A 27,103-nucleotide genomic window follows, 5' to 3' on the forward strand; every position below is an offset into this window, starting at 1 on the left:
TACCATTTTGGTTACAACCAATTTCATCCCTCGTATTTTCAACTTGCAGTAATTTGGTCCCTATTGTCAACTCGCTAATGGAAATTGATTACAAGTTGAAAATAACATAGACCAAATTGACTACTACCAAATTGACAGTGACCCCAAAATGTAAGGACCAAAATGGTATTTTCACCTTTTTTTTTCAAGCATGTTGGAATATTACTTCAATTTTCAAAATAAGAATGATTATTCAGCTTCCCTGTCAAAGCCCAACAAATTAAACACCAAGCCCACCTACGTGCCTCAAATTATTTAAAAACAAATAAAATAAGAGTGATCTGAAACAGCATCAGTTTCTTCAATCCAGAGGAGAATGGAGTTCAAATTAAACAAAAATATCAGGACCAAAATTACCAATATCTAATAATAGCTTATGCAGAGAGAAAGTGTCAGGCTGTCAGCAGTGCATACAACTACAAATGTAGAACCTCTGATCACCTATTGATTGTAGAGGGTTGGCATCAACTACAATACATGTGGGTAATGAAAAGACCGTATTGTTATTAAAACAAGATAGAAACCCTGGGAGGGAAAAAAATATAGTATATGCACTACAAACTGCATAAAATTATCACCTGAAAATGCATAAAGAGCAGCAAAACTGATTTCTCCTCAAATAGTAATTTTTCACTATAGTACTATTATTTACCTACAATATTATATTTATTCTCAGCAATCAAATATTTATGAAAATATCAAAAGTAGGCAAGCTAGTTACACATGTATTTCATGATATGTGAAAGCAATTACCATTTCACATGAGAAGAATACATAGAGAAAAGCAAGATATTGGTAATACCAATAGATATTTTAGATGGACAAACAACCTTCTCATCAAGATCAACTTGACTTTTTTCCTCTGTCAAACGCTCTAACTCTTCTTCTGCCTTTCTAACATCACGCAATGTATTGGCTGCTTTGACTTTCTCCTCCCTTAGAGTATGCCACCGTATCTGAATGTTGGATAAATCATTTTCCATGTACCTCTGCTCATCCCTTAACTTCTCCAGTTCATTATGCAAACCATCCCTGATTGCCGACAATTAAAATAGCCAAACAAATCAAATTAAAACAAAAGTAATAGGTATTGCAATCAACAAGAGTCAATAATTCATACATTTTAAAACGGAAAAAAAATATACAGTTGGTCTCTATTGTAAACATACCAAATTAGCCCTTCAGTAACCTTGCCGTTATAATTTTTTATTATGCGGCAAAATTTGAAAAAGCCACATGGCACTCCATTATAATGGAAAGGTTATGGAAGGACACTTAGTATGTTTACAAATTTTTTGAGGACTAAAAAGGAAATTTTAGGGACCAATCATATATTTTCACCAATTAAAAAGCAACTGTACAGCTAAATATTGTAAAAATTAAGAAAAAATAAAGACAAAGTAACAAAATCTAATTTCACGTCACGTGATTTGAAAAATAAATGCGCTTTCAAATGCTTCATAATCAAAAATTGGTGAAATAAAACAAAAGGTGGATAAACTCAAGTCAAATACTTTGTGCTTTGCAATGTATTCAGCTCCAACTGTATTTCTTCCACGGTTCTCACACCTTGGCCTCGAAAATCAAGCTTATACTCCAAATCATCAACTTGCTTTTGCCAAGTTTGAATTTCTAGGAAAAGCCTGTCAGCAGTTTCAACAGGTTGCACCAAGGCCTCAATTGAGTCCTTATCAGCCTTTACTTGAGCTAAAATACCTATGACCTACAACAGATAACAGCCATGGTTGGTGATGAAAAACTTAACTGTTATAAGAAAAGATTTTTCGATTTAGCAAAATAAACAAGCTTCAATAATAATAGAAAGGTCAAATAGCGGGCAGGGGCTTCCTAATCCACTTTCGACCTTCCCCATTTGTTCTCACGCACGGATACTACCACTTATAATCTTTCCGGTCTTAAGTAGGGAAAGAGAGAGAATTGCTTAAGAAAAACAATTAACAACATATTAAATCAATGTAAGGAAACCTCATCCATGAGACACTCCTAAGGCAAGTTACAAAAAAGAGGAAGAAGTTTGTTACTTCGTTTTCAGCTTTGATTGTACTCTCTCTTTGTTTGATGAAATTGATATGGTTCTAGTAAAATGATAACAAAAAACTTAAAGCTACTACAAATACAGTCAATTCTTCAGATCTCCATTACTTTTGTGCTGGTGGCAGAAATACTTTCACACCATTCTGCTCTATTAAGGGGTGTGTCATCTGTTTGATCAAAAGCAATCATATCATTTCTCACAGCCTCAATCAACTACTTTTACTCCTTGTAGTGCCTCTATCTCAAATCAAATCATCCCTTAATTTTATTTCTTCTTGAACTTGACATGATCTTTGTTATCATCTTAAAACATGATGCAAGAGCCTCAATCAACTACTTTACTCCTTGTAGTGCCTCTACTTTTTTCAGTTTGTTTCAAAAGAAATGTACCCCAGCCTCTCCTTATAGTCTTCCAAAGGCTCACGTCATATGACCCATTAACTACATACAAGCATCATCCTTCCCACTTACTACCATATTTTATGTCTATGCTGTAAGGGAAAACACAGTATTACACATAGAACTTCATTGTTTGGAGGTTGAATTATAGTGAACAGTGTACATCACATGCTTCCCTCAAAAGTTGGCAATACTCAATTGGAGAGAAAATTAAAAGCAAAATGTACCAGAATTGATAATTACATCATCAAGGGCCTGAGACTTTTGATCCAGCTCTTGAGTCAGCTCATGCAAATCTTTCTCAGCATTAGGAATTGTTTCCTTTCCAATTTTAACATATTCTTCATAAACCATACGGAGCTTGTCCAACTGCTGAAAATGAGAGTCAGCACTTGAGGAATCCACAGCCAGCACTTTCATATGCTCAGCAGAACTTGCTGCCTTCAGTCGTTGCTGTAATTCACAAGAAAATATAAGCCACCAAATTTATTGGGCATCCTAGTGCAACTCCAAACATTCCCAAAAAAATAAAAAATAAAACAAACAAACAAACTAGTGTGTGCTATAGTCCAATGATTAACCTACTTTAAAATTTTGAATGATGAAATAGACCAACCTTTTTAACAAAATCATCTTCCTCTTCTGCAGAGAAAGGGCGCTCACAGCAAGGGCAAACATGATGAGCACGGGCAACCCTTTCGAAGGGATCAAACATTTGCCGCATACCATCTGCAATGTTGTATTTGCTGCAGGGGATGCAGCAGAATACCATTAGCACCTCTATAACCACAAAAGTGATGCATAAACATATTCATTCAGATATGCATCAATTGATATAGTCTGTGAAGCAAATGTCAGGAACCTTTTCTGGACATCACTTTTCTCTTTAGCTGACTCCAAGACTTTGAGATAAGAATCAATTAGAGATTGTTGATCCAAGGACTGAAGTTTGGATTCAATAAATCTCTTCCTTGCTGCACGAAAATCAAATATGAAGCACTATAGAGCAAATCATTTTGACCCAGTGAGCTACTTTGCATAACAAGTGGGGGGGAGGAAGCAAGAGAAAGTTGGCTAGCATCAAAAGATAATCAGAAAAATACTTGCTGCTGCACTTAATAAGATAAATTATATGACATTTACTCATTCAGTGTCTCTCACAATTCTGAGGTTCTTGATATGAAGAAAGTCAAACCATAATTATAAATGCCTTAACGCCTGTTCTACTTACATGTTATCTGTAACATTAGGCATGTATGAAATTTATCTGTATCAGAGAACTCTGAAACAGAGACTGAAACCAGCATTTGAACTATCATAACTGAAGTAACTAAACAATAGCTAAAACAAATAGATTTTTTTTAATGACAAGTAAACATAATTTTATTCAAAGAGGAAATGGATAGCAAAATGACCAAGTATTACAATCTCAAATTAAACAATTTGCTTAACACTCCATTTGTTTTGATAGAAAACGTTTTCTGGAAGAGTTTGATTGAGTTTCCAATGTTTGGTAGTCTATGAAAGTAAAGCCATTGGTCAATGAAAAACTACACAGTTTCAGCGAAAAATGATTCCCGCATTTACACTAAGGCCAAGCTTTGCTCCAAAATTCTAATACCTTTGTCAATCCTCGAAGACTGTATTTTTTTTTTTTTTTTGATAAGTAACGAAAGAATTTTATTAGAAATAAAACAAACCTAGTACACCAGCAATGTACTAAGAGAGAAGTACAATCAATTCAAAGTACAATGATCAAACCAATGTCAGAGAGGAAAACAAGGTGGAAAGAGAAAAGCAGCACTCCAATCTAACAAAGTACGGAGAAAGAAGGCTTTAATTTCAAACTAAACAATTTGCTTAACACTCCATTTGTTTTGATAGAAAACGTTTTTTGGAAGAGTTTAAGTTTCCAATGTTTGGTAGTCTATGAAAATAAAGTCAATGGAAAACTACAAAGTTTTAGCGAAAAATGTTTTCTGCATTTACGCTAAGGCCAAGCTTTGCTTCAAAAAAGTCCTAATACCTTTGTCAATCCTTGAGGCCCGTATTTTTTTTTTTTTTTTTTTTATAAGTAACGAAAAAAATTTATTAGAAATTAAAAAATAAATAAAAAATAAAAATAAAAACCTAGTACTCTGGTGGTGTACTAAGAGAGAAGTACAATCAATTCAAAGTACAATGATCAAACCAATGTAAGAGAGAAAAACAAGGTGGAAAGAAAAGTAGCACTCCAATCTAACAAAGTACGGAGAAAGAAGGCTTTAATATCAAACTAAACAATTTGATTAACACTCCATTTGTTTTGATAGAAAACGTTTTCTAGAAGAGTTTTATTGAGTTTCCAATGTTTGGTAGTCTATGAAAGTAAAGCCATTGGTCAATGAAAAACAACACAATTTCAGCGAAAAATGTTTTCCGCATTTACACTAAGGCCAAGCTTTGCTTCAAAAAAGTTCTAATACCTTTTTCAATCCTCAGGGCCAATTTTTTTTTTTTTGATAAGTAACAAAAATATTTTATTAGAAATAAAATAAAACTTGTACGCCGGCGGTGTACTAAGAGATGAGTACAATCAATTCAAGGTACAATGATCAAACCAATCTAATAGAGAAAAACAAGGTGGAAAGAGAAAAGCAACACTCCAATCTAACAAGGTACAGAGAAAGAAGGCTTTAATTTCAAACTAAACAATTTGCTTAACACTCCGTTTGTTTTGATAGAAAACGCTTTCTAGAAGAGTTTTATTGAGTTTCCAATGTTTGGTAGTCTATGAAAATAAAGTCATTGGTCAATGAAAAACAACACAGTTTCAGCGAAAAATGTTTTCCGCATTTACACTAAGGCCAAGCTTTGCTTCAAAAAAGTTCTAACCTTCGTCAATCCTAAGGGCCCAATGTTTTTTTTTTTTTTTTGATAAGCCGGTGTACTAAGAGAGAAATATAATCAATTCAAAGTACAATGATCAAACAAATGTAAGAGAGAAAAACAAGGTGGAGAGAGAAAAGCAGCACTCCAATCTAACAAAGTACGGAGAAAGAAGGCTTTAATTTCTAAGATATTCCATTCACATCCCTCAAAACTTCTGGAATTCCATTCTTGCCAAAGACACCACATAATGCAATGTGGCACAGCCTACCAAAAAGTAAACTTTCTATGCTTTCCGAAAGACCCCTGCCAAGTTGCAAACATATCAATGACTCTCTCATTGGCATAACCCAATGGAATCCAAATAAACAAAACACCAAAGTCCACAGGTCCCAAGCTATAGGACGATGTAGGAGTCGGGTTTCATAGTCTCCCTACATTTTTTGCACATGTAGCACCAATCCAAGATCAACATACCTCTCTTCCAGAGATTATCTATAGATAAGATCTTCCCCAGAGCAACAGTCCAAGAGAAGAAAGCTACCCTAGATGGGACCTTCGAGCACCACACCATCTTACACATGAACAACATGCCATTAGTCGAAGATAGGAAAAAAGTAATTACCACGCACCTCAAACCCCCGACTCTTGGCAGGTTTCCAACAAATTCTATTCATTCCCTCACCCTTAACAGACTTGGAATAGATAAGATCCATAAAAGATATCAAAGACTCCAACTCCCAATCTTGGACCAGTCTAGATAAGCAAACATCCCAATGGGATACCCCATTAGAGAGTCATAAAACATCAGCAATAGAGGAGTCTTTAACACTATTGAAGCCAAATAACTCCATAAATCTCCTTGAGTGGACAATCACCACACCATACATCATGCCAAAATTTAATTCTTGTGCCATTACCGACCTCAAGCTGAAGGTTTTTGGAAAAAGTCTCACATTCCTGTCTTATAGATCTCCAAAGACTCATATAATAGGGACTCGAAACAGCTTTGGTGCACCATTCTCCCCATTCATTCCCTTATTTCGTCTCTATAACCTTTCTATATAGCGACTCCCTCTCCGTCCTGAATCTCCAAAGCCATTTCCCTAAGAAAGATTGATTAAATCTCCTTAGATTTCTTAAACCTAGCCCTCCACAACAAACAAGTTCATAAACGGTAGCCCTTTTTTTTATATATGTAAAAATATTTAACATTAAAACCGTACCCCATTGAACCAGATGTGATTTAAGTCTCAGGTCCCATAGCCCATTTCCCTAACAAAGTCTCAGGGCCTGTATGTATTGCAAAAAATTTTTGTTAAAAGTGTACTTAAAAGCTCAAAGTACCAAGGTCCAAGCACTTTGCTTGGCCAAAGCGAATCTTATTATATGAGACACACCTCAAGCACACATTCCTAGTGCTTCTTGAAGAAGCACAAGGCACACTTAAGTGCGATTTTTTTTTTTTTTTTTTTTTTTTTGCTAAAAAATATTTGAATTAATAAAATTAATTGTTCGATCTTTAAGTAAATGACATAGACATTGATTTATTATACAAACACTATTCTTAAGGTGTTGTATTACACAAACAATTTTTTGTTTACATAGAAAAGACATGAATAAGGATTATTTACAATATTGTGGTTTTTGGACTTTGCGTTTTGGGTTTTGGATATATTTCGACTTGACGATATACTTTCTTTGATCATAGCTATCACAACTATGAATTTTATAAAACATAAAAAGCATTAGATAAAATGTTATCTTTAAACTATTAATCACTAAATTATCATCATATTGTTCATTAATAATTGTTTAAAATTTTATTTTGCAAACTTTTTGCAATTGCACTATTCATTCTAGCCAATAGGCAAAATATATTACTATTTTGAGTTTATTAAAAAAAAAAAAAAAAATTCATAATATCTTATGACTTCTATAACAGGTCATTATAATATCATATATGAAAAATGGAGGCTTACTTCAATCAAGCATGCGCTTGTGCTTTGCACCTAGGCTCAATCCATCACTAAGTTCGATTTATGTAATTCTATGTCTCAAAGTTCTAAAACCCTCATCGCTTTTCAATTGTGGAGGCTTAGGTGTTTGACTGTGATTCTGTTGAAGATGTGATATTTACATTGTAATTATCACAGAAGTTACAAAATTTTAAAATTTCATGTTAGTTAGGGACTTTATGTGGTGTTGAATTGCTTGTTTAGATCGTTAGTTAGTAATTATGGTTAAATACTTTATTCAAAAACTAATCTAAGTAGGCTTTTAGATTTTTTTTATATATCATAAGGAACATCCCTAAAGAAGAGCACTTTGGACTCGCCTCTAGCCAATAAAACCTATGGGCAACTGACCCACCAGACGGGCTAAGCACTTTATGTTCACACACAGGAGCAAGTACTTCGGCTACATTGTATTTGTGTTAAGCTATTTGGAATTACAAGAATATTATTGAGCATACCAAAAACACCAATAAAAATGTTTTTCAACTCATTATCAAGGTTGCAACCAAACACAAGAAAAATGAGTAAGTTTACATAAGTTACGAAATTTTAGACTTTCATGTTAGTTAGGGACTTTATGTGGTGTTGAATTGCTTGTTTAGATCGTTAGTTAGTACTTATGGTTAAATACTTTATTCAAAAACTAATCTAAGTAGGCTTTTAGATCTTTTTTTTATAGCATAAGGAACCTTCCTAAAGGCGAGTCCTTTGGACTCGCCTCTAGTCAATAAAACCTACGAGCAACTAACCCACCCGCCAAAACCAATTGTCGGGTAATCCAAGGGTATTCACCCCTGACGGGCTAAGCACCTTATGTTCACACACAAGAGCAAGTACTTCGGCTACATTGTATTCGTGTTAAGCTATTTGGAATTACAAGAATATTATTGAGCATACCAAAAACACCAATAAAAATGTTTTTCAACTCATTATCAAGGTTGCAACCAAACACAAGAAAAATGAGTAAGTTTACCGAAACAAATTAGTTGAGTAGGCTATTCAATACCCTCAAAAGTTCTACCAAAATGGGAATCAAACTTCAAGATTGAGTTAATTGAGTTCTATGGTAGCTTGAATTATGAAGAATTCATGGATTGGCTTAACCAAGTGGAAAGAATCTTTGATTTCCATGAGGTACCAGATTCCAAGAAGGTGAAATTGATCTCTATCAAGCTAAGAGGGAGAGCTTCAGCCTGGTGGAAACAACTCCAAGTTCAATGAGTTAGGAGGGGTAAAAGAAAGATCCAAGATTGGTGCGAGATGAAGCAGAAAATGATAAACCAGTTTCTGCCTTTCAATTATATGCAGTCCTTGTACAAACAACTGCATAATTTGAAGCAACATGGCAGTGTGGAAGAGTATACAGAGGCATTTTATCAACTGGTAACTCAAGTAGGCCTGAATGAGAGTGAAGAGTAGATGGTTGCAAGGTTCTTGAGTGGTCTTAAACCATCAATTCAAGATGCCTTATCTTTGCACCAACTGTGGACTATCTTTGAAGCTTACAATAGAGCCTCGATGTTTGAGAAGCAACTTGCAAGAAGAGGTTTGTGCAGTTCCCAGCTTATAGTGGTAGCAGAAGTACCCAAGTCAGTACTCAATGAATGCCAACTACTAATAGTGCACAGCCTTTCAAGATTGACAATGTAGGTCTGCCTTCAACTTCTGGTGCAGCCAAACCAGTCCCTAAAGCAGCACAACGTTTTAAATTTAAGTGCTACAAGTGTGGAGAAGCTAGGCACAAGGCCACAAATTGCAAGAAAGGGGGAGTTAATGCTCAAGGCAAGAGTAAAGCTTTGATGATTGAAGTTTGTAAAGACCAAGAAGATGAAGAATTCCAAATATATGAAGAAGAAGAAGAAATGTGTGATAGTGTATTGATAGTTGAAGACAATAGAGGAGGGGAATGTATTCAAGAACCCGTATATGATCAATACATGGAAGAAGAAGTAGGTGCACATATAGAGGAAGAAAAGGATTTATCATTAGCAACAAACGTCTTGCAAGTTCCTAAGAAAGAAATGGAGGATGACGAGTGGCTTAGAAGAAGTAGTTACAAGGATATGGTGTCACAAGAAGTTTTTAACAATCTTCAATCAAAGAATCAAGACCAGCCCCAACCACAAAAGCTATCTTGCTTCAAGAAAGGAGGTGAAGTTAGAGATTGAAAGTTCTTAGTGTTCTTAATTAATGACTTTCAAGAGTTCTTTGTAATGTGGCAACCATGGATGTTTGCCATCTCTTACTTGGGTGTGAAAGATTATGTCCATATCAAACCATTTCGGGTGGAAGGATCAACACATCCAGGTTATACAAGAAAGGAGATCGTTACACATTGCAGCCAAAGAAAGGGAAAGCTAGTCCCAAACCAATGGTCAGAATGAAGGTTGGATGCAAGAGCATCTACATGGCTGCTTACACTTGCAGCCTTGACACAAAGCAGCAACAGATCTTAATGTCTAAAATGCAGCAGCTTAATACAGCAACTAATGAGAATGTAGATCAGTGGAACTACCAGATCATATGCACATCTCCAACAGTTTCAATTTGCATCACTTGCTGCCCTATCATGCACCAGATCAGCTTACAACTAGCCACACTTGAGGACAAGTATGTTCCAAAAAGGGACAGTCCTAATACAGTTCATTTTTAAAGCTAGCTATTACTAGCTTATGTTGTATAATAAGTAGTTTCCTTTTACTTTATCACCTGAAACAGAAAATTGGTTAGCTGATAGGTTGTTAGTGATAAGTGCAATAGCCTATTAGTTAGTTAGAGAAGTAAGTTAGGCTTTGGCCAATCACATGGCAGCCACATGGTGGGTTCTTGTAACTAACTCAACAGTTTGCTTATGTAACTATAAATAAGCAAGCTGCCCTCATTATAACTAGTGGAATTTGAATCCAAGAAATCTACCTATGAGGTATTATTCCAAGAGTGTGTCTCTTGAAGAGCTAGTTCATTCTTTCTTTTATCTAAGCAACTTAGCTTTCTAAAACATCTTTCCTTTTCACCATTTTTCCTCCATCAAAAACCATCCACGACTTCCATCTCCCAATCTTGAATAGATTGACAAAGAAAGGATTCCAACTCCATCCGCCAACAAAGGCATCCTTATCCACAGCCAATGTAAACAAATAAGGGAACCTGTCGCTATTAAAATCACCGCACCATGGATTGTGCCAAACTTGACCTTAATTCCATCCCTAATTAAAATTTTGAGAAATCTGCTAAAAATCCCACCCTCGTCAAATGATCTTCCATTACCCCATGTGAGCTCCTAGGCACCTCCGTCATCCAAACCACCCCCCCCCCTTCCCCTCCCCACCCCAACAACACACACACACACGCACATGATTCTTCATACTTATAACAGGTCTCCACAAGTGCTCTCTTTCTATTGCAAATCTCTACAACCACATCCCTATCAAAAGCTTAACTAGACGAACTATGCTTTTGAATCCCCTAACCACCTTCCTTCAAAGGTGAGCAAACTACCTTCCAGTCAACTTAGTGATATTTCATCCCTCATCCCCTCAAGAAAATCTCTTTGCAGATTATCTAATCTATGGGAAATATGAATGGGCATACTGAAGAATGATGTAAAGTACATAGGAAGAGAAGATAGAGTACTCTTGATAACAGTGATCCTCCCCCCCTTTCAAAAGATAAAGTTTCTTCCATCCTACAAAGCTCCTCTCCACCTTTTCAATAATCATATTCCATAGAATTCAACAAGCAGAGTGACTTTGTTTATAAGATTATATGCCCAGGATGTATAAGAAAAGAAAGCAAAGTGTTATATAACCTATTTGTTCATTAATATGGGTGACAAAAGTTTGCTAAGCCATTACCAGATAAGTACACCGTCCTACCAGATTCTTTGGCACAACACAACACCTACTACAAGACTAGTAGTACCCTAAAAAGATCTGAAATGTATAACTTTCTCAAGCTGTGAGTAATACTTACATTCCATATCCTTGCGATATTTGGACAAATTATTATTAACTTCTTCTATTTTAATTTGCAGCATATTCACCTCCTTCTCAGCTTCACGGGATTTTGTATTCAAGTCATCAAACTCCATTCCAATAGACCTGCACAGGAACAATATCAACTTGAAGAGAAGTACCAATGCATATTGAAAAACAAAAAGGATAAAAACAAGAGAAATAAACACCCAAAAAGTTTAGAGGTGCCTCTGCGCTCTGACCTATGAGCAAACAACCCTCCATCACATGATGGAGATGGTATCTTATCTATCAAACGTACGTAGTATCTCTCTCACAATGTGTGGTGATGGAGATGGTATCTTATCTATCAAACGTACGTAGTATCTCTCTCACAATGTGTGGGGCCCACACACTGTGAGAGAGATGCTATATACATCTGATACATAAGATCTTTTTTCCACATGTGACAACAAAACATATGGGGTATTTTTTTTTGGGGGGGGGGGGGGGGGGGTGTGAAAAGGAACAGTAGGATTTGGGGATGAAACAAAGGGGGAAAATTGAGATTTGGGTTGTTGTTCCAAGCTTGTGAACAGTAACTCATCAACAGTGTTTTGGCTCTTTATGGACTAATTAGGGTAGTTTAGGGTTATGAAGTTTCAGATTTTTGCATTTAAAAGATAGCAAATCATGTGTGTGTGCAAGGTTTTAAGTTGCTGGGAATTTAAAAATGGAAAATAAAAAGAATAAACTTCTAGGCATCAGACCTCAGAGAAGGTATATCACACAAACCTCAAACAAAGTTCTAAAGAAAAATGATTTAAGATTAGGCATAATTCTTTTAGTATCTTCAAAACTCCTGTTATTCCTCTCCTTCCACAGACACCAAATCAAACAATGTGGGGCAGCCATCCATACATACCCTTGCAATGATGCTAAAAAGGACTTGGCCAACAAGCTAACAACTCTACAACTATCTTCTACATCACCCAATAAACTCCAAATAAATCCAACACCATAGACCACAGCTCTGCTACCCAAGGGCAGTGAAGTAAAAGGTGGTCTATTGATTCCCCATTACGTTTACACATATAGCACCAATCCAATACATACACATTCTTTCTCCATAAATTATCAATCGTCAAGATATTCTCCGAAGCTGCAATCCAAACAAAGAAAGCAACTTTAGAAGGAATCTTGGATTTCCAAATGCATTTCCAAGGGAAAGATTTATCACAATTGCCAAGTAGAACCCGGTAGTACCCACCCATGTAAATCCCTTTTTCTTATCTGGTTTCCAACACATTTTATCCTCCCCATTGCCTCTAACTAAAACATCATAAATCATATCCATGAAATGTGATAAAGACTCCAACTCCCAATCCTGCACAGCCCTTATGAAATTTACATCCCAATGAAGGATTCCATTAGCGTATTGCATAAGATCAGCCACACTAACCTTCTTTTCACGACAAATCCTAAATAAATAACTCTGGAAAGCACATAGCAAGAGAATTATCCCCACACCATCAAGCCTGCCAAAACTTCACTCTAGATCCATCCCTTACGTCATACTGGAGATATCTTGACAACGTAGGCCAACCTCAGCTAATATACTTCCACAAACTCACCCTGCAAGAAGCATACATTGAGTTGGAAAACCAGCCCCCACCCCCTACTCACATCCATACTTCGCTTCATCTTGGATTCTTGTTCAAAAAAGGGTAGAAAACGGAGTTACTACAATCCCATATGTTTTTACAGGAGCTCAAATTGGGATGTGCAGTTCTCTTGGGATTTGAATGATTGGGAGTTGGGTTCAGTGGCGGATTTCCCTCATATCTTGGAGTCCAATACCCCTTCAAAAAAAAAATGGGGACCGAGTGAGATGGAAGTTAAAGAAGAACGGGGGTTTTCACATTCGCTTTCATTATAAAGCACTATGAATTTCCCCATCTGTCATCTTTCCTTGGAAAGGTATTTGGCGAGTTAAGGCACCTAAGCGAGTTTCTTTTTTTGTTTGGACTGTGGCTTGGGAAAAGATACTCATCGGTGGTAATTTAAGGAGGAAGGGTTTCATCTTTGTTGACCGGTGTTGTATGTGCCAATGTTGTGGGGAGAAAGTTGATCATTTATTGTTTCATTGTGAGAAGGCTTATCAATTGTGGTTTTTTGTCTTTTGATCTTTTGGGGTCTCTTGGTTCTTACGAAGAACAGCGCTAGACCTTTTTGGTTGGAGGAATTGGTTAGGTAAGCACTCGTCAAACATTTGGAACTTAGTACTGTTACGTCCGATGTGGTGTTTATGGAGGGAGCGTAATAGACGCACATTTGAGGATGTGGACAATTTAGGAGACCAGTTGCTTTGCTTTATTCAGTGGTTCTATCTCAGGCTTGGGGACTCACATTTGGTGATTCCCATCCATTGTTTATAAGTTTTCTCCTCTCTTGTAATTAATTTTTCTGTTTTGTTCTTCCTTTGATTTTACCTTTTGACTACTATGTGATATTTTCTCATATAGTAGTACATACATATTAGGGGTAAATCTACTAAAATGATTATTACAAATAATGTGTGTTAGGATAGTTAACCACACTTCAGGAGAATATAACAACGACCTCCATCCTTCTTGATTTTTCACCATTATAAAAAGATTGCATTGAAGCAAAAAGGTCAATAATAGATCATTGATTAGATAAACAACCTAAAAGCAAAAAGGTCAATTATAAAAAGTTTATACCTTATACTCATGTCTGCAGACACAAACATATTGAACAGGTCTATAATAGATCATTGATTTGACATCTCACCTTGACCGTCCCAAGGGCACATCAAAAAGGCCAAGCCCAGAAGGTTGCATGAGACAAACAACCAGCATTCATGAACTGGTCAATAATGCAAGCATATGCTTTGAGCTAAGGAAATTTGGCCCGTCTTAAACTTTAGCAATCTACATCGGTTACAATGCAACTCTCTCACTATTCATGTTATTTTCCTATTTCCAAATTGATTCAAGGTTTAACTTGGTTTAACAGTTTAGAAGATCAACAAATGATTAAACCAAACAAAATCTCCGAAGTTCTAATAGAATGAAAATCTTAAGATTATTCATACACAGCCACAAGAAAGTAAAAAGAAAAATGGAAACTCAAAGACATAATCCTCTCCTTCAGAGGTTCAAAGCTAATCAAAATATATCAAAAAGTTGATTCCCTAACTATTGTTAGAAACATCTGAAAAGTCATATTTCAAACACATTCCTGAAGTGACTAAATATTGTCAACTGATAGGAACAACAGTAACCTTGGTTAATTATTAGCAATGCATAGCCTGGGAAAAGACCTATGAATACAGGCTTTTTTTTTTTTTTTTTTTTGGATAAGTAAGAAGAAAATATTATTAAAAGGGGAAAAGCAAGAGAATACAAAGAGTTCACGGTAGTGAACAAAAAGACACAAGCAACCACTACGAAATACTAATAGACAAAAGGAATTCCATAAGGGTAAAACAATCAGAGAGACCCCAACACCGAGACCAATCAAAGAGGGTCCGTTGGCATAAATCTAATAATTGAACCACAGTTTTCCCCTTATCCTCAAAAGAACGCCAATTCCGTTCAGTCCAAATAGTCCACATTAAACAGCCTAGAACCAAATTCCAAATATCAGAACTATACTTCCCAAGCCAATGGTACCAACAAAATAATAAGTCCGCTACTAAACCAGGCATGACCCAAACAGTCGAAGCATATACGTCCACAAAGAATGAGCTATCGGACAAAAATGTAACAAGTGATCCACAAATTCCACATTACAACAACACATACAACAACGATTCACCAAAGGACAACCACAAAGCATAAGGTTATCCAAAGTTAGAATCTAACCATGAACTACTGTCCACATAAAAAATGTCACCCTTTTAGGAACCTTGACTTTCCAAATGCCCTTCCAAGGGAAAGTGGAACGAGCTGCATTTCGAATCTTATGATAAAAAGACCGAATGTCAAACTTCCCACTTCCATTAAGACCCCAACGATGCCTGTCACACCCATCACTCCTAGGAATCCGGGTTTGGATGAATTGAAGTAGGGAGTATGAAGCCGCTAACTCCCAATCATTGAAATCCCTAAAAAAGCTAAACTCCACACTCTGTCATTATCACCCACTAGAGGGCTTAACACTTCAGAAACATAAGCTTCTTTATTGGCTGAACACAAAAATAGCTGGGGATAAAGAATTTTAAGAGGGACATCCCCAGTCCATTTATCATGCCAAAAAAGAATACAAGAACCATCCCCCACCACAAAAGACAAATGCTTAGCAAAACTTTCCCACCCTTCACTAATACTCCACCATAAACCACAACCATGAGCCCTTCTGCAAACTCTAGTGCACCAACCCCCTTTCCCCTCCCTACATTTCATGGCTATAACCCTCCGCCATAGATGAGTGATTTCATGGCCATACCTCCAAAGCCATTTCCCTAATAAGGCCTGATTAAAAGACGCCAAATTCCAAATTCCCAAACCACCCAACTAGCGCGATAAACAAACCTTTTCTCAAGCCACCAATGGATATTTGAAACACTCAACTGAATAACCCCATAAAAAATTCCTCTTAGTACATTCCAATCTAGTCACCACAGCTTTAAGGATAGTAAAAAGGGAAAGGTAATAAGTCGGAAGGCTTGAAAGGGTACTTTTCAACAAAGTGAGTCTACCACCCTTTGACAAGTAAAGCCGCTTCCAGCCTGAAAGCTTCTTTTCCAACCTCTCAAGAATCAGATTCCAAATAGAAGTTATTTTATACAAAGTTCCCAATGGCATACCCAAGTAAATCATAGGCAAACTACCCACCCTGCACTAAAGAATATTACCCAAGGTCTGAATGTTGCTCACCTCCCCAATGGGGACAATTTCACTTTTCTCCACATTCACCTTCAAACCAGTAAAAGCTTGAAAACAAGTCAAAACAGCCTAATGGAAAAAATCTGCTCTCTAGAAGCATCGCAAAAAAGAATAGTATCATCGGCAAATAATAGGTGAGAAATACGAATACCGGTAGAATTATTAGGACCCACATGAAAACCCTGAATGAGACCACCTTCCTCAGTTTTCTTCAAGATACAACTTAAGACCTCCATGATCAAAAGAAAGAGGAAGGGAGACAATAGGTCACCTTGTCTTAGACCTCTAGAGTTACCAAAGAAATCAGCAGGAGATCCATTAACCAAAACTGAGAATCGAACGGTAGTGACACAAGTCTTCAGCCAACTCCTCCATCTACCCCCAAAACCCATCCTCTTCAACAGATAAAACAAAGAATCTCAATTCACATAATCATATGCTTTCTCAATGTCTAACTTACACACTACCCCTGGAGCACGACCCTTCAATCTACTGTCTAAACATTTGTTAGCAATAAGCACGGAGTCCAAAATCTGCTTGCCACAACAAAAGAATTCTGCGACTAAGCTTATACACACTGCCCACTAAGCTGATAGGCCGAAAATCTTTGATATTCAAAGCATTATTCTTCTTGGGAATCAAAGAAAGAAAAGAAGCATTCAGAGACCGTTCAAACTCTAAGCTCATATGGAAATGATCAAAAAATGCCATAATATCTATTTCCACTACACTCCAGCATTTTTTGAAAAAATGCCATAGTGAAACCATCAGGACCTAGGGCTTTATCATCCTCCATCTCTTGAAGAACCTTAACTACTTCCTCCTTAGAAAAACCCCTCTCTAGAGCAAGCCGCTCATCTTCCTCAATTCTAGCAAACTCTAAACCATCCATAGAAGGGCGCCTGGTATCAGACTCAGTGTACAAACTCTGATAAAACTGAACCACCTTAGACCGCACCTCTTCCTCATCCTCGTAGAGAACACCATCCACCTCTATACCCCGAATATGGTTAGTTCTTCTATGGGAGTTAGCAACCCGATGAAAAAAACGAGTATTATTGTCCCCCTCCTTCACAAATAAAATTCGGGACTTTTGTCTCCAAGAGATCTCCAAAGAGGCAAGATGTGCAACCTCACTTTTAATCTGACTTCGCCTAGTTTGTTCCTCCTGAGAGAGGCCTGACAAGTCCTCCCTAGCATTCAAACCCAACAATTCAGATAAAAGACATTTCTTCCTAAAGGCCAGATCCCCTCTCTACAAAACCCTCTTCTTTCAACCACATATTCTCAAATTTAAAGGCACTACGACCTTTATTAACACTACTGGCCACCACCAAAAGAGGGCAATGGTTAGAAACAACACGAGGGAGTACCCTTTGAGACACGTTCCCAAAATGATCTACCCAATCCACCAATGCCAAGGTTCTATCAATTCTTGACATACAATCTATCCCTGAATCTCTAAACCAAGTAAACGATGCCCCTTCAAAAGGTAAGTCCACAAGATAGTTAGCCTCAATGAAGTCTAAAAAAGCAAACATAGCCGGGCTAAAGGCGTCACAACCAAGTCTCTCACTTAGATATCGAATGATATTGAAATTCCCAATCACACACCATGTCGTATTCCACCTAGAGTGCATCCTTGTAAGCTCCTCCCACAGAGCACCCTACTAACTATCATCATTAGGACCATACACTCCTGAACATGCCCATACAAAATCATCTACAACCCCCTTCAGTAAAACATTAACAGAAAACTGACCAATAGCACAATCAATTTTTTCATAAACTTTCTTGTCCCAAACCAGTAACACCCCCCCCCCCTGCAATGTTGACTGCATCTAGAGCAGCCCAGTCTAGGAACGAACTACCCCAAAGGCTTCGAACAATAGAAGAGTTTATAGAAGCCAGCTTAGTTTCTTGATAGCAAACAATATCACACTTCTACTCCTTGAGAAGATTTTTACATACTTCCCACTTCTGAGGATTGTTTAATCCCCTAACATTCCAAGATAAAAGCCGTAAACTCATCTAACACAAGTAATCGCCCCCATGCCTACTGAGGAATCTCTATTCCTCCCCTTAGATGCTACCTCGTCATAATTGACTGAAGAAATCAAGCCTTTAAGTTCCCTAAGCCCTTTTTGCCTTGAGCTCACAATATCTTTAGAAGTCCCAACATTTACAACATCAATGCAGTCTTGTTCAAGGAGATGAAACAAAGCCAGGCATTGATCTTCATGCTTAACAATAGGAAAACCCACTATTCTACAAAAACTTTTCATCAGGCTACATACCCATTTCGAGTTTTTTACCTCTGACCCCCGAACCTCTCCCTCATCCACTTCCTAGATCACTTCCAACTCCTTATGTTCCTTGGGATCCCATTTAGATAAAGGTGAACACTCCAATAAGCCACTCTCTTCCTCCCCTTGAGAAAAAGCACTAGAATTAACTTCACTATGCTTCCACTGAAGCAGAACGTGCTTAGACCCATCCTATGCCAACTCATTTCCATCCTGTGCTAGTTCATCCCCATCCAAATCTCTCGACGAATTGCTCCATTTTTCTCCCTTCTCCCCTTACACCTCCATAGAATTTTCTATCTCCCCAAAACAGAAGTTCATCTTGCTACCAAACCCAACAGAGGAGAAAAATGACTTTGGGTTGCTCCCTGATGCCATTGAGGCGAAGAAACAACCTTCCCAGGCCCCCTCGGCCTCGTCGACCTCCCTCCACTGAACTCCCCAACCATCGGAGTCTGGATCTCCTCTTCGATGAACCCAGGCTTGGCAATCTCCGTCGCACCCACTGCTTTGATCGATGGTGAGACCACCGAGACAACATGCACAGGGTCGACGGTGAGGTCAAAGGCACCACGTTCCAGTTCCGGCACCGTTACTAACACTGGCAACTCGAGATCTCCTCCCCATCTTCCTCTCGAGCTCTCGCCTACTACTCACGATGACTGAGCACCAAACTTCACTAGAAATTAGTTGGGCTTGACCAAACTGCCCTTCTTTTGAGAATACACTTGCACCTCGGGTTGGGCTTTAACAAGCCCACCTGTTTGTTTTGTGACTTCTGGCCCATCACTTAAAACCTTGGGCCAGCTGAGCTCCTTATCACCCAGCCAAGTCACAGAACGTCTCCCATTCTCAGGCTTGCACACTCTCAAAGCCAAAGTAGCAGGAGTCAACTTAAATTGAAAAGCCCGCGTGGGTCTGCATTAAAAGCTAAAACATTGCCTTTTATAACTGAAACATTTTCTATAGGTTTTCTATGAATCACGTTCTACCCCAAAATAGTTCCAATTTTTTCAAAATTCCTGATCTTTTGCTAATTACCATAAACAGATAAAAACTTCCCACTCCGGCCACCATCAGCAAACTGCCCACCACCACCACCACCACTATTATTGGATGATACTTTGGCCATAGATACCGGTTTTGCACCAAAGCAAAAAATCCTTAGCTCTTTCTGAAACAAAGACCAACCAGCTCAATTGGAGCTTGTTGGTATCATTATACAACCACTCCTAGACCCTCCAAAATATACTGCAATAACAACAAAAAGACCAACTTTGTTTGATCTCCCACAAAACTCTATCAACTTCCCATTTTCCCTGAATCTCTTACAAAGTACAACATGACCAGGCACCCAATCTCATATATTTGCTAGACAAGTATCCACTCCATGCCCCTACGTCCAACCCAAATAGAGCTCTTAACGTTCCGACATGTCTCATGTATAGCATACAAATTAGACTGCCCCTCATCAAAAGAAAAAGAAAAAAGTTTAGCATCAATGTGAAACGACCTCTTGCTGCCCCCAAGGTCAGAGGATTGAGGTTTAGGAGGGATGTTTTGTGAGGTTTCTAAGGAGGGAGAATTTGGTTTGGTTAAAGGTGCAGGTACAGGCTGTTTAGGCAAAGCATTGTTAGACCCCTGAGGTGTAGGGGAGGGGGAAGGTAGTGGTGGAGGAGGGGGATAAGGATATGGGAAAAACCCGAACTGTGGAGGGAAGCATAGGGGAGAGGAAGGAAAATGTGGGGGTGCCAAAAGAGGAAAAAAAGATGGTGATGGTTGAGGGAGAGGGTGGGGTGGAGAGGATGAGGATGGGGTGGGGGAGGAGGGGGGTCGAGCTTCATGGGGGGGAGATCAGGGGGGTCCCACAGGCATTTTAGTAACACTGGTAGAATAAAAACAGAGTAATATAGAGGAAAATCTGAGAAATAAGACTAATGGACTAGACTATCAAGCATTAAAGCTCTTTACCTTGATATATAAGCTGAAACTAAAATGTCACAATATTCCTCGCTATATGAAATCAATTTGGAGGAAAGGAAAAAAGAAAACAACACAAAGAAATGCCATCTTGAATTATGCAGCATGCTCACATTTAAGGATCTTAAAAAATAGCATGGAAAATAACGCTGAAAACAGAAACGTTATAAGTATAATTTTAGTCATCTGCAGGAACCTTATGTGATACTGATCTGAATAATAGATTCAAAAGGCCAGCTTTAAATTATCAAAGGACTGATTGCAGAGATATCATCTTCTAGAGTAGTCATATTACAAATAAAAGAAATAGGTAGAACAACCTTAGGACTTGAGTGATTTCTTTTTTCAAATCCTTGTCAGGCGGAAGCCTCCCTTTCAGTACTCCTCTAATTCTGTCCTTGTACTCATCAACTCTTTAAATAAATTAGAAACAAAACACCATCAGCTTCAAAACACAAGAATACGTGCTAACTAAAAACTAAAGCAAAGAAGAGAAGAGAGATCTGATTTACATTTTTTTGTGTTTCTTCTTGTGATTCTCCAACTCTGCCTTCTTTAGAGACAGTTTCACTCTATCCTCAGAATCAGCAGCCATAATGTCTTTTTCTCGATTAACAGCCTTTATCTTTTGCTCTATGCTATATAGATCACTTTGCTTTTGACGTATGTTTGATTCAAATTCTCTTTCAGCAAGCTGGTTTGTTTTTCTCTCAACCTCAATACGCTGGCAATTAAGATTAAAGTTACTTAAATATAGCATAATGTGTTCGCTAAGACTAAGGCTGTGAATTCCAAACAAGACTGGCGAGCAGGGTCACCCTCACCATGCTCTTTTCTCTTTCATCAATGTGAGAAAGATTAACATGAGAGTTTTGAAGTTCGAACGAATCACGCTCATTATCCTTCTCTTCTATGCGTTTCAAGATGCCACTCTGCATGGATCATGATTGAAAAACCTACATGAAACATGAAGGAATTGACAATTGGAAAATTTACGAAAAACATACTTTGTAACCACAAACCTTGATCTCTAATTTAGCCTGCTTCTGAGCCTCAACATTTTTCCAAAGGTCATTTGCATCCATATAACAGGTCCATGCTGTCTTAAGTTCATTTTCATTTGATATCTGAAAAAGCATCCCTTGCAATCAATGCTACTACAAATGGTTGAGAGAAAGCTCATATATTTTGGATTTTGAAAAAAATAAAAAATTTCTCATCTCTGATAGTCTGATTTAACAACAGAATATTGAGAACATATATAAATACATTGAGAAATGTTATATCCACAACATTTTTACAACAAATTCTAAAGTTATGTTTGGTAACAGTTTTTGTTTTCTATTTTCAAAAACTTGTTTTTGGGAATATAATGAAAAAACAATTTTCTTGTATTTTTGAAATCAAAAATATGTTTGGTTAGTTGAAATTAAAAATATAGTTTTTTGAAAAAAAAAAAATAGAAATTACTAAAATATGTTGTTACTAGGATTTGAACTTTAATGCTAACTCATTAAATGAGACAGATTCATTAAATTAAATGCGTGTTTTCATTGACTTTTGAAAATTAGAAATTGAAAACAGCCTTTTGCATGTTTTCAGTTTCCTTCACAAATTGAGTTTTGAGAACAGTTTTTGTTTCTGTCTATTTTAGGTTGCCAAACAAGTTTTTTAGTCTCAAAAATAGAAAATTATTTTTGGAAAAAAAATAAAGAGAAAAAACAGTTACCAAACATACCCTAAGCGGTATGTTGTTATTAGCTGTTATTGTTGGAAAAAAAAAAAAAAGTAATTTCAATTATGGGTTCAAATTAGAACCAATAACAACGTAGCACCTATTATTTGTTGTGAAAATATTGTGATCATAGCACTTCTCATGTTCATTTCTATGAATAGAGATACATCTAGCCAAAAAATTCACCTTTTTATCCTCCATATCCTTCTCAAGATCCATCAACCTTGATCTTATTCGATTTATGAGGCTCAAAGAAACTTCATTGCTGAAGGGGATATCTAGAATAGACCCTAGATTATGCCTTGCAAAAAGTTTTTGGATGGTGGTATCTCGTTCGGTCTTCAAGGACATATGAGCCTGAAGCCAAAAGCAAAAGAGATTATTAGGAAAATGATCCACATGAATTTGTAAGACTTTTTGACTGTCAAAATATGCATAGTTTCACTTACTTCAGCTTCAGTTTGAAGCTTGCTAATCTCCCAGATATGTTCATTAATTGCCTGCTTAAGAAAAGAACTTTTAGTCTCTGTGTCATTCATTTCCCTCTCCAACTTGCTTATTTTAGATTCCAAAAGTGCAATCCTTTCTTCAAACTTGGTTTTCCATTCATTCAACTCTTCATCAGTGTCTGACCAAAACAAGATGAAAAAATATGAGAACACCCAACAAAGAAAAAAAAATGCAAGAATGAGACAGAATATCCTGCTTTTGCTAAAAATTCAAACCTTCATTCTCCTCAGCAAGAGCAGCATACTGTTTCTGCTGCTCCTTAAACAAAGTGCTTCTTTCAACAGTCTTGTTTGCTATCTGTTCCTGTAGTTTCCGCAAATCTTTCAGAGTTGTTTCAGTGTGGTGAACTTTGGCATCCACGTTTTGGATGCTTCCCTCCAATTCCTGCATTTGAATTTTCACAGATTCTGCTTTCTCTTGATCTTGAGCAATGCTTTCCCGAAGCTGTAGGAATCAATGAAATAACTCTATTAAATAAGTCTAGGTAGATAGCATGTCATCAAAATTTTCATGTATAATTGGTACAACTGAAATACTAATCAAGTTTCGTAACAACTCAAGCAAGTCAAAAAGACAGTGCATTAGCACTTCAAGACGCTTCTAGAAGCCACCTTGCCAAACACACACCCCCCCCCCCCTTCCCCAAAAAAAAAAAAAAAAAAAAAAGTAAAACTGAATAAATCAATGTGACTACAATCTCTTCCTCAGGAAGCTCAGCTGACCACACACAAGTATATATATATATATATATATATGTGTGTGTGTGTGTGTGTGTGTGCACGTATAAAATTATCTCAGTACAAGGGGGATAAGAGGAAAAAACCTTATATGCAGCATCTTTCAAAGTTTGAAGATTCTCCAATTTGAGTTTGTAGGTCTTTATTTCTTGAGCCTGATCCTTGTGAAGTTTTTTTATGACCTCCAATGCCTTTGTATATCTGCTTCATAGTACATGACCAAGTATTATAACTTACTTCAAGACATTAGCACCAACATATTAAAAAAAATACAGAAAGAAAAATTGCAATGACAAATACATGAAGGTTATAACAGAGAGCATTTTTGGTCAAGGCACTCAAAATCATGGAAACAAGGTATTTGAAATACTGTTTAATCTGTAGGGGGATTTTTGCAATATGCACCCTGAAAACTTCAAAACCTTAATTTGATAATAATTTGCCCAACATTTAGATTAGTGTAAAAATTGAGTAGAGGCTAATAGTGCATAGCACGTAAAATACCGGGTAGCGGAGAAGATATCGTCAAACTTCTTTTTAAGTGTGGAAGGGTCTTGCAAAGGCCAATTAGCTTCATCTTGGTGTACAAAAATGACATTTTCGAGAACAGCCTTAGAGACGCCCATTAAAGCAGGGATCTCTCGGTCCATGTCAGCACATCGATAGCTAAGGCAAACTTTTTCACCAGAGTGAGGATTAATTGTTTGAAGAACACTCTCGATGGCCTTATACTCCATCTTGGAGGCCTTCTGCGTCAGCTGAAACGACCTTATGCACACCACATCCTTGCCAGCTGCAGTCTTGAATCGGAGCTTAATCTGTCCTTTTGTCTCTGTTTCCCCCGCGACCTACAATCTCATCTCAATCAAAACACATTTTTTTTTTTATTATTACTCCACTATTCTTACACCTTCTTCTTATACCTTGGGGTCATGTATGAAACTGTGGCCTGAACGCGCATTGGGAGGCAATTCTCCTGTGCACGAAAGCTTTAAGCACTCTATAATAGTCTGCAGCTCATTAATTAATTTATTAATTTATAATTAACAAAACAAAATTATTTTATAATGGATTGAGAAAGTGAAAATAAAATTACTGTTTTGCCAGCTCCGTTGGGGCCGACGATTAGGGTTAAGGGTTTGAAGAAGGTGATAACGAGCTTGTTCTCCGGATCGAAGCTCCGGATGCCTTTGATTAGCATCTTATCCACAGTGCTCATCTTTCTTTCTTTATTCTTCCTCTTCTTCTTCTTCACAATACAATGTATAATGTAATAGAAGCATGAAAATGGAGGGACTGAGAGAGAGATTTTTTACTTTTTATTGGAAACTGCAAATCGGCGGGACTCCAAGCAACTCTTGTGTTGTGTTGTAAAATAGCAACAGACCCAACCTGACTACAAATATATACTATTTGTTTTTTTTTTTTTTTTTTTTTGGTTCCCAGAGCTTCGCTTGTAATTTTTACAGCACCAACAATTTCCCTCTCAATGAAATATTATAATACTAACAAGTAACATCTTCTTAACCAAGGGGTTGGCCAAGTTGGTTGAACTCTTGGTCTTAAAGTGCTTGTACTTGGCTCGACTAGATGTGCTCCCTAGTTCGAGTCCTGCTACCTGCACTTTGAAAATAATTTCCTTGACCAGTGCTTTACCCCTTCGTGGGCTCACCCGGCACTCAATTTCTATGAAAATTTAGATCGAACTCAAGTTCCACAAAAGAAAAACCAGAAATCAAAACCTAAGACAAACCCAAGTAAGCTTAAGAAAGCAAAGTCGAAACAAAAACCAAGAAAACCCAATCATAAACCCAAGCTGTGTAGATGCTCACCGCTACTCCGGTGATACTCGTTGCTGATTCGATCAATTTTGGGGTTTTTGATTGGGTTTTGTTCTTGGGGCTTGAAAGGATCAGTTTTTGTTTTGGGTTTTGTTCTTGGGGTTTCGGAAGTTTGAGAAAGGAGAGTGGAAGAAGAAGAACACGCTGGATGTTTGAGAAAGGAGAAGAGTAGTGGGATGGCAGGAGCAAAAAGATGGAGAAAGAAAAAAAAAAGAATGAAGGAAGAAGGAAAGCAAAGCAAAGGAAAAAATTGCAACTAGGCGGAAAAACAAAGAAATCGAATCTCTTACGCTCGAGTTCTAAGAGTAAAATTGAGTTTCTTAGGCTCAATATGTTAATTTCCTAAATAATTTGGAAACGTTGCTAACTACCGAAATTGTTTAGGGTTAGTGTTAATTTGCAATTTTTTCCTATAAACTACACTATTGCATGATTTGCTCTTGTATGACTTCAATTTGTATTACAATTTGATAAATAAGCCATTACTAAAACGTGCAATGACTTACAAAAAAATTTGTCAAATAGTTTCAAATACTACAAAAAAATAACTCAAAATTCATATTTAAAACTTCTGAAAGACCAAAAAATATTTAAAAAATCAGATGATTCACTACTTAGAATTTATTGAAATAAAACAAAATATATATGACTAAACAATAGAGATATATAAGAGAAAAATGGGTTACATTCAAAAACGGCTAAAGAGAATTTGGTGATTTATGCATGAAAATTACTTTTTAAAAAATACATGAAAAACCATAAAATAATTTTTTTTTTTAACAAAATAGAGAAGAAGAAAATAACAGAAGAAGAGCTCATACCTCTACTTGGCTTTAAAAAAAATTGGGTAAACGACATATTTGGTCCCTAACCTTTACACCATATTTCAATTTAGTCCATAACTTTTCAATTGTGTCAATTTGATCCCTAACCTTTCAATGTCGTGTCAATCTAGTCCCTAATGTTATATCTTAGATGAAAATTGCTAACATGACAAACGGCCAAAATAAAATTTAAGTTTATTGTCTTATCAACGTAAGCTAATTTTTTGTTTTGACCATTAGACACGTCATAAATTTTCATTCAAAAGATATCGTTAGGGACTAAATTGACACGATGCTAAAAGGTTAGGGACCAAATTGAAATATATTGTATAGGATAGGGACCAATTACGTAGTTTACCCAAAAAAATATATTGGAATTTGCCTTCCTTTTATAATGTTCATGATTAACTTCGCAAATTTTAAGATAAATTATCAACGGTTGAATTTGACTTTAAGTTGGACTTGTTAGAGAGATAGAGTTTCACTTCTTATTAAGTTTAGACTAAACAAAAATAATTTTGTTTAAAAAAATGATAATAATGCGTTTGAATTTAAGTTGGACTTGTTAAAGAGATAAAGTTTTACTCCTTGTTAAGTTTGGACTAAGTAGATTTCCCTCTCACCCCGGGTGAGTACTTTTTCCACTGAGCAGCGCCGACGAGTGGACCCTCATCTCTTATTCTAATATTTTTCTTCTCTACCCTCTGCTACCTACAAACCAGCTACCTACGACCCTCACCTTTTTATTAATTTCTTCTTTGTTTTCATGCTACCTACGACCCTCTATTTCACTGACCATACAAAACATCCATAACCACATCTATTTTCATTACTTTGGTGCCCTTGAAACACATTTTCCTCCCCTTTGCGGGAGCATTTCTTCCCACCGTGAGTGAGTTTTCACTTTCTCACCTCTTTTTCCTCT

At 37.0% G+C, this 27,103-nt stretch overlaps 2 protein-coding genes across 2 annotated transcripts in view; one reads left to right on the forward strand and one right to left on the reverse strand.

The window, feature by feature from the left end:
- Window positions 1-24,905, reverse strand: part of LOC115994183 (DNA repair protein RAD50) — a 45,533-nt gene extending 20,628 nt beyond the window's left edge. The window contains exons 1-17 of the mRNA XM_031118240.1: window positions 24,610-24,905; window positions 24,437-24,523; window positions 24,018-24,361; window positions 23,600-23,714; window positions 22,992-23,220; window positions 22,716-22,894; window positions 22,453-22,623; window positions 21,554-21,658; window positions 21,356-21,463; window positions 21,044-21,255; window positions 20,852-20,944; window positions 11,352-11,479; window positions 3,356-3,467; window positions 3,110-3,239; window positions 2,737-2,946; window positions 1,554-1,762; window positions 870-1,071 (exon numbers count right to left, since the gene is read on the reverse strand). Of these exons, the coding sequence (XP_030974100.1) occupies window positions 870-1,071; window positions 1,554-1,762; window positions 2,737-2,946; window positions 3,110-3,239; window positions 3,356-3,467; window positions 11,352-11,479; window positions 20,852-20,944; window positions 21,044-21,255; window positions 21,356-21,463; window positions 21,554-21,658; window positions 22,453-22,623; window positions 22,716-22,894; window positions 22,992-23,220; window positions 23,600-23,714; window positions 24,018-24,361; window positions 24,437-24,523; window positions 24,610-24,732 (2,757 nt within the window). The 5' untranslated portion in view covers window positions 24,733-24,905. The remainder of the gene's footprint in view (window positions 1-869; window positions 1,072-1,553; window positions 1,763-2,736; window positions 2,947-3,109; window positions 3,240-3,355; window positions 3,468-11,351; window positions 11,480-20,851; window positions 20,945-21,043; window positions 21,256-21,355; window positions 21,464-21,553; window positions 21,659-22,452; window positions 22,624-22,715; window positions 22,895-22,991; window positions 23,221-23,599; window positions 23,715-24,017; window positions 24,362-24,436; window positions 24,524-24,609) is intronic.
- On the forward strand, window positions 7,743-10,623 carry LOC115994185. Its single transcript, XM_031118241.1, has one exon. The coding sequence runs from the start codon at window positions 8,984-8,986 to the stop codon at window positions 9,545-9,547; it is 564 nt and encodes a 187-aa protein (XP_030974101.1). The 5' UTR covers window positions 7,743-8,983; the 3' UTR covers window positions 9,548-10,623.
- Window positions 24,906-27,103: the final 2,198 nt, after the last annotated feature.

This window comes from Quercus lobata, chromosome 6 (assembly GCF_001633185.2).
Source record: "Quercus lobata isolate SW786 chromosome 6, ValleyOak3.0 Primary Assembly, whole genome shotgun sequence".
In the NCBI taxonomy this organism is placed as follows: Eukaryota; Viridiplantae; Streptophyta; class Magnoliopsida; order Fagales; family Fagaceae; genus Quercus; species Quercus lobata.